The following is a 7858-nucleotide window of genomic DNA, read 5'->3' as shown; positions in this document are numbered from 1 at the left end:
CTGCGGGATGAAAACATGTCCATATTGTGAATGTTCTTTGATGAAGTTGCAGAATGAAAAGAAAGCTGGATTTGTTGTTCTTCGACGTAACTTTTTTTATATATTCTTTTGTTTAATGAACAAATTGTGTCTTGTTTATTTTTATTTTTATGTAGTATCTTCAATTTGAAGTGTCTTGTTTCTTTAATGTTATTATCTTAAATTTAATAGTTCATATAATGTTGTTTCTTTATGGATGTCCATTGAAGTTCTTGAGGACAAGTATTTTTCGCTTCCTCTTTATTTTTTATCTTTTTATTTTTCAAAAGAATACTAGATTCTTCACATTTAGGGCCACTAAGTTTGCCAAATCTTCAGGAAAAGTTACCTCAGAATTCTTCAGGTGAAATCCAATTTCTGCTTTAAGAAGAAGACGAATTGCCGACCCCAATCTATTGTTAGAGATTTGGGATTTGAAGCCCAATTCCTTAACTTCCTCTGAAAAGCCCAAAGCGCGTGAACAAAATAACATTGGTAAGTTTTGGATGAATAGTTATTGTCTGACAAAAACGTATGGACCTTGTCACATACCAATTGTATGCAAGTGAGCAACATGTTTTTTTAGGAAAAGAAGAAGACTAACGTAAAATGTAGGGGTGGGCGCGATTCGGTCTAGTTTGGTTTCTATCTCATATTGAAATTGAAATTGGTACTATTTAATTGGTGCGGTTTGGTCCGATTTTAGTGAATTTTTTTTTTATAAAATTGGTCTAGTTTAAACCAGTTCTGGTGCGATTTTTGGTTTTTTTAGTTCGAACTGGATATTATTTTATTATTTTTTAAATTATTTATTTTTATAAATTTTAACTAAAATTTTATTTTTTGGGTTTAAAAATTCACAAATAATCCAATTTCATGTAAAGAGAGATGATTGGGCCTAGAAAAGAAAGCTGCTTTGAAGTTAGACTTAGGAAAATATTAATTATAGGATTAGAAATTTAGCATTTGACTTAAACAATTTTAAAAAAATACGTAACCGGTCCAGTTTGGTCCGATCCTCCATTCTCTCTCGATACTCCTTGGGTCTGGTGTGCTCGTGTTAGATCTTTCTCGAGGCCGTTTGCTCCCCCTAATTTTTCAGCCAAGTTTTAGGGGTTTGGTGGTTTGATTTCCTTGCGACTGGGGCTGGTCTTCTTTAGGCTCCTGCCATTACTGATATTGAAGGGCCATTTGGGAGCCGATTGGTTCTCACACCACGCGAACATGTTGGTGTGGTTATTGGTTCTTCCGACGTCTCCGATAGTTTTGTTGGATTCATTTATAGTCTTGTGGCTAAGGTCCTTATAGATCAACTTGCCAATTGGGATGGGTTCATCAGAACCTTCTCTCAACAATGGAAAGGCTCTGCCGAGGGTTTCGGCGCTATTTGATTTTGTTGGCCGATCTCTCAGATGATAGGAGTACACATTCTACGTCTCTGTCATTTGGCATTTTTTGGGTTTAGCTCCAGGGTGTTCCTGGTTTTTGTATGACTATTGCCGTTGCTAAAGCTATTGAGGCCACTCTAGGAGGAGCTTTATTTGCATTCGTGTGCGGTTTGAAGTCACACATCCCTTTATTTGATGGACACCAGTTACCTTTTCGGAGGTGGGAGAGAAAATAGTAGAGTTTAAGTAGGAATATCTTCCTGAATATTGTTTTGTCAGCTTTAAGCGTAAGAGTCCAGTTGCGGCGTCCTCTAGTAGTGATGTCTTACTTCATGGGGTAGACTTTGTGGATCCTAAGCGTCTTTGCAGTGCTACTTGTTTTGATAAGCCCGTGGAGACTAAGACTGGCGGATCCAGGAATTTTTAAGAGGAGATGCAACATTTCAAAGACTAACTGTTCCACAAAACAAAAAAATTTACTTTGGAAATTGTCAGTTGTTTAGACAAAAATAACCTGTATAATTGAACTGATACTATTATTATTTATAATTCATGAAAGAAATAACATTTTCTTATTAATTAAAAAATTGACTGATGAATTTTTTTGTTTTTTGTTTTGAAAAATTTGCATGATATGCAGATTCATGATTTGAACTAACAAAATTCGCTTGTTATAAATGTGCAATTTATATATTCAGGAAAAAGAAAAAAAAAGAAAAGAAGAATTTGCAATTTATTTCCTTATGTCGAAGATTAAATCAACAAATAATTTAATTAATAATTCAACAGGATTTTTATGTTCAATATGTGCTTTTATATATCAAAGCGTTTCTAGGTTAAGCCATCAAACTCTAATGACTACTCTACCCTCAAACTAAAGCTGCAGCCTGATGTGGTGTTTAATAGAACAAAAATTAAACATGTGTAATGCACACAAAGATTTTAAAGCATATTAATTAATCTGGTCCAAAACGATTCGTTTTGGCCAGATCATTAAACATAAAAATAGATCGCGCTTGCTGCTATTGCCTTTTACTTCAACCTTTCCACAACAGGTTGTGGGCACCAGCCACCCAGCCGCCCAATAGCTCAAGATGACTGACTTCTATGGTATTTTTTGGAGAGGGGAGGTGCATATGTGCCTCCTTGCGCCTCTGTGGGTCTGCCACTAGAGACTGGTCTAGTGTGGTCTCTTGGGAGCCTTCCTTAATGTCTACATGGAGCATTCATGGGCTTGACATCCAGCGAATGCTTTGATACCTGACATATATTTTTAGGTTAAGTAGCTGATGCCAGTTTTGTTTTCTTGTTGCCTGGCGTTGTTCTCTGATGTTATCTGAGGCATACCTTTTGATTCTTCGCCTGCCTAAAGAACTATGGTACTTTCGTACGAGTTTTCCTTGAGAGTGTTGAGATGAGATGAGATGATGTGCTTCTTGAGGGCTTTTTCGGTTTTTTCTTTCTTGGCCTGTTCGTTGTGTTTTGTTTATTCTCTTGTGTTGTCTTTTGCAAATTATCTCTTTTAAGCGCCAATTGAAGAGTTTTGGTTTTCTTTGGTGGGTTTGGATTGAGTTGGTGTGCTTCCGCGTGGTTCCTCTTCTGTCACTATTGGAGTCTCTCTTGTTTCACTCTATGTTGGGTGTTTTTACTATTTTGTGGCTGTACAAAGGACTATGGTTTCATAGCAGGATTCTATTGAAAGTTGGGATGTTTTGATGTGCTCTCATAAGAGGTTGTGTTGGGTTTCGCTTTGTTTTGTTCCATCATTGTAGTGGTCCAAAGTGACTTGAATCAGACTCTTTTGTTAGTCAATGATATGTGTGGTACTCTTTCCTCTTTTAGGGTTTATCCCAAGTAGTTTTTCTAGGAATGTTTTAACGAGGCCATTATATCGCGTCGCTCTATATACGCATTTGGTTCTATAAATAAAATCTTCTTCTCAAAACAACATAACAAGGCTTTAGGACAAAAAAAAGAAAAAGAAAGAAAGAAAAAGAAACTGTGTTTTATTATTAGTACATGCATGCGGATGTAAAGACAGAAGAAGAAAGAGGGAGGACATGTAATTGTAAGGCAAGTGAGGTGGTTTTTCTATCATCCTTAATCTATCATGTTTCACACAACATGAGAAATGATTCTCGTTATTATTGCTTTTTATGCTTGATTAGCTTTGCAAACAGATTGTAAATTTGTGCCAATTTTAATATTCTGAGTACATGTAATGTGATTGTACTACATCTAAAATTATGAGCAATATATACATAAAAAGTACGTGAACAAAATAACATTGTAAGTTTCGGATGAATTGTATGCAAATGACGTATTGACCTTGTCACATATCAATTGTATGCAAATGAGCAACATGTTTTTTGTGACTTTTTGACATAATTTTCATTAGAAAAGTAAGCAGACCAAGGGAAAATGTACTTTTATCATTGTTTCAATTTTTTACCCAGAAAAATGAAGTCACATTTTCTTGTCTATATGTTGTTTTTTGAGATATTGGAGGCAACTATAAGTTTGTTTAGATTAGAAATTTCATAGATTCATAGATTTATACAATTTAAGCATGTTTATGGAATGTTCTAACTTCCCATACAGATGTGCATATGCTTTTGCAGCCGACATTACTCTCAATTTATATTTGGTTTTGTTTTTATCACTTGTATAAAAAGTAATGAGAAAATGCGGAAGAGACGGCTCACTTCATCTTGAGTCACTGCATCTCCCTGTATAAACCCAAATGCCCCTAAAAAAAAAGTAAATTTAATAGGAACATTATTACTTTTAGCAGCAAGACAGTTTTGGTTCATATGAGCCAATTTTTGGTTCAGCACTAATTGCATCTCCATAAGCAGCGAGACACCGACAGCGGATCCCAGGGTGGCTTAGTATAAGGCATGAGCACTCATATCTCTGCCAGAAAAAAGGAAGCCTATTATGTGTTTCTTTTCCTATAGTTCTCTTTTTTCTCTCTGATTCTAAATTGTGTTATTCCAGATATTCGTGTTATGTTTAAAAAATTGTTACACATAGGTCACTTTGAACGATACATGTCTCCCCTCGCCTCTTGTAAAGATGCCGCGTTGGACTTGGACTGAATCAAAGAATCCGATGCCCAATGCATACAAAACGCTAAATGGGCTCGCATGGATAACCAAGTATTTCTATCGGTTGTTTCACATATGGTCTAAAATTATCTCCACATGTTCATGCTATCAAAACTAAGGAATTGTGGCAAGGCTGATTGATTTTCCAAGCCACTTATACCACATTAGTAATTAGAAATTCAGAGTGATAGATATTAATGGCCTAACCATTACCCGATTAGCATCCTGATTTTCTCCTAAGCAACAGTAGCTTATAAGTTTATCCTTATCAGCCATATTTTTTTTCCCTAATTTTTCATGCATGGACTAGCACAACTATTTTCGGAAAACTCAAATTTCTTGTGGTGGCTTGGCTAAAAATGGCTTTGGATTTTCCTTTACAACAGAAGGAACAGAAAATGAAAACCATAACAAAGAGGGTAAATTTTTATTAACCAGTGCAATTGGTGTACTGTCCATACCAAAAACAAAAAAGAAAAAGAAAAAAAGAAAACATATAAATCTTTGTATACCATGATCATAATTTTGAAACACAAGCTATGGTACCAAGTCAATTGGAACATAAAACCCAACGAAAGGGAACTATAATCACCAAGTTTAATTAATTCCTCCTGTTTACCTTGACAAGTTTCTACTAATCTGAGCACTCGATTTCTTGATAGAATCTATTCTCTGAAGCCTAATCTGCTCCCTGAACTTGGCTATGAACTCATCAGCTTTCTTATCCACATCAGGCCCTCCATCACTTCCACTGCTAGAAGCCGAAACGAAATTCCTTGGAGTTGGCTTTGGGGTCTCTCCAATGTCTTTCTGGATCAAACTTACTCCAAAGTTGTCATCCTCACTTTCTGTTTCTTCCTCCGATTCCATAACCACGCTGTCGAGAAAATCTTCTTTCTCCTCCTCTGAAAATCCATTGAAAGCTGAGTTTGGCATGTTGGGGATGCTTTCATTCCCCAAGTTCTCAGTCCCAATAAAAGAAGTTTCATCAAATCCCACCCTCTTTCTTGCAGCTTTCTCCACCAAATTTTCTTCAACTTGCTTGAAGTTTTTCTCCACATTGCCATTTACATATCCATACTCCCCCATCTCTCTGCCTGATCTCAGGGCCCCTGCCCTATTTTCTTCAACTCTGCTTGTTCTCATTGATTTCCCCATTGATAAACCATCAACATAGCTTTGATGCATGGTTTCAACCCCTGAGTTCACTCTCCCCATCACATATTCTCCATTGCTCCTATTCAAGTCCCTTGTTTCACTACTGAAGCTTCTCCTCAAGTCCTTCTCATACAAAACCCCATCTCTGTTTGATCTCATTGATGATGACTTATAAAACATTGGCGGGGGAGGCGGAGGCGGGGGAGGACAGGACTTGTAAAAGCTCTTCTTCCTCCCCAAATCCTCGGCATTCTTGGCTTGAGACTCCGATGACAATGAAGGCAAAGGGGATGCCTTCTTTGGAGATGAAAGTGATGGCGAAGGAGACAGCTTTGGGGATGAAGACATGGAATTCGATCTCGAAGATCGAGAACCTTGGGACCTCGAACCCCAAGACTCTTGGCGGTTAAGCTCAAATTCCTCCATTGGAGGACTGTTAACATTTTCTTCCTTCACATCCATCCTTCCTGATCTTGATCTCCATGGAATTGGAGAAGGAAGCACAACACTTTCCTTCTTCTCCTCCAATTCTTGATGATCCAACCCTCCAAATTCACCACCCAGAGCCTTGTTATTCGATTTGCTCGAAAACCTTCTCGAGCCTGACCTTGAGTTAGACCTACTTAGAGAACCAGAACTGGCACTAGATTCATTAACAGACCCTATATTAGCCGTGTCAGGAACATGTTGTTTTAAGCTCCTAACAGGCAAAAGCAATGGCTTTTCACCAATTCTTGAAGCGGTACCTCTCTGTTCATCAAGAGCAGAGTGTTCTTGAGCTACAACCACCACCGGTTCGTTCCTGTAATACTGACTACTCCATGACTGGACCTTGTTCTCATCAGAGCCAGATGGAATTTCAGTCTCATCATCAAAAACTGAAGACACCTGAAGAAATCTAGACACATACGAATGAGCATTATCGAATTTTGCGTTAGTGTTTTCCTTCTCTGTTATGTCATTTCTTCTGCTAAAAAGCCCATAAGAGACTGCTATGCCAACAAGGAGAAGGTGCAGGAGCTCCCAGCTTCTGGTGAGTACACTTTGGTTGAAGAACTCAGGAGCTTGTGAAGGAAAAAGTGGGAGAATAACAAAGAAAACTACAACTAGTGCAACTTTGTATAGAAAATGATTGTAAAACTTACTTGGGTTTTCATGGTTTTGTTCTGGGACCAACTTTTGGTGTTTGCTGTAATTAGACTCTGTCTCACTCTCTGCCATTGAAGAACACATAGAGTAGACAGAATGAAGCCCTGGCTTCAATGTTCTTTTTGTTAGCAGAACAAATGGAAGGAAGAAGAAGAAGGTAAAGAAGACTTAGGGATTAAGGTAAAGTGCAGAGAGAGGAAAGTAGAGGCAGTGGAGAAGAAAGTTATAGAGAGGTGTGAGAGAAATGTTCATTCTTTTGCTTTTAGCCTTTCTTTTCAATTGACATTTATAGCCTTTCATTTACTAAATTTCCTCAGAATGTTTTCTTTTTCAATCTTTTATTTTCTCAACAATTGGTGAAAACAGTTTTGTTTTGTTTAAATGATGATACCTATCTAAAGAATTCTTCAAGAACTAACCAGTTAAAAAAAGCAGTCAAGTCCAAGCCTACATTTGGCTATGCTGCACCAATGGTTTCCCATTATTCCTTTTCTTCAAGGAAAGATGCTTCTTAACATTCTAGTGGGAAGTGGTGAGAACATAATCCCACTGAGTCTACTTGGAATCCACAATTTTGTTGAATACAGTTGTGAACAAAAGCAATCTTGCACATTATGGTGAAACTCACATGCTCAGGAAAAGTGATCATGGTTTTTTTCCTTTTCCCAGTTTATGTACATTAGAAGAAACGGAAAAAATAAAAATAAAAATTGCGTGCATATGGTTTTTAGGAGTTCTATCGTTAGTCGTTTACGTGAATTATATAAAATTAAGTTAGTCCCATGATAAAGTTTAAATGCATTATTGACTAGAAATCAGTCACGACCATGGCTTAACTCACCATAATACAAGTAAAAACATATAGAATTGATTGTGCAGTCAAATAACCAAAATTCATCATTTCTCAGAAAAAGAAAAAAAACTTAAAAGAATTGAGTCAGATAATCGTAACACTTACGTCAATGTGAATCTAGAAACAAAAAAAAAAAAAAAAACACAATCCAATACTGAAGGTAAGGTTTTGCTGAACTGTAA

The 7858-nt window shown here is 36.9% G+C and overlaps 1 protein-coding gene across 1 annotated transcript; it reads right to left on the bottom strand.

The window, feature by feature from the left end:
• Nucleotides 1-4924: 4924 nt before the first annotated feature.
• LOC117629380 lies at nucleotides 4925-7065 on the bottom strand. The gene has a single exon (XM_034361945.1). It carries the CDS (start codon nucleotides 6905-6907, stop codon nucleotides 5132-5134), a length of 1776 nt encoding a protein of 591 aa, XP_034217836.1. The 5' UTR covers nucleotides 6908-7065; the 3' UTR covers nucleotides 4925-5131.
• Between the last annotated feature and the right edge of the window lie 793 nt (nucleotides 7066-7858).

The sequence above is a fragment of the Prunus dulcis genome, chromosome 5 (assembly GCF_902201215.1).
Source record: "Prunus dulcis chromosome 5, ALMONDv2, whole genome shotgun sequence".
In the NCBI taxonomy this organism is placed as follows: Eukaryota; Viridiplantae; Streptophyta; class Magnoliopsida; order Rosales; family Rosaceae; genus Prunus; species Prunus dulcis.
This window is presented reverse-complemented; position numbering and strand designations above follow the sequence as displayed.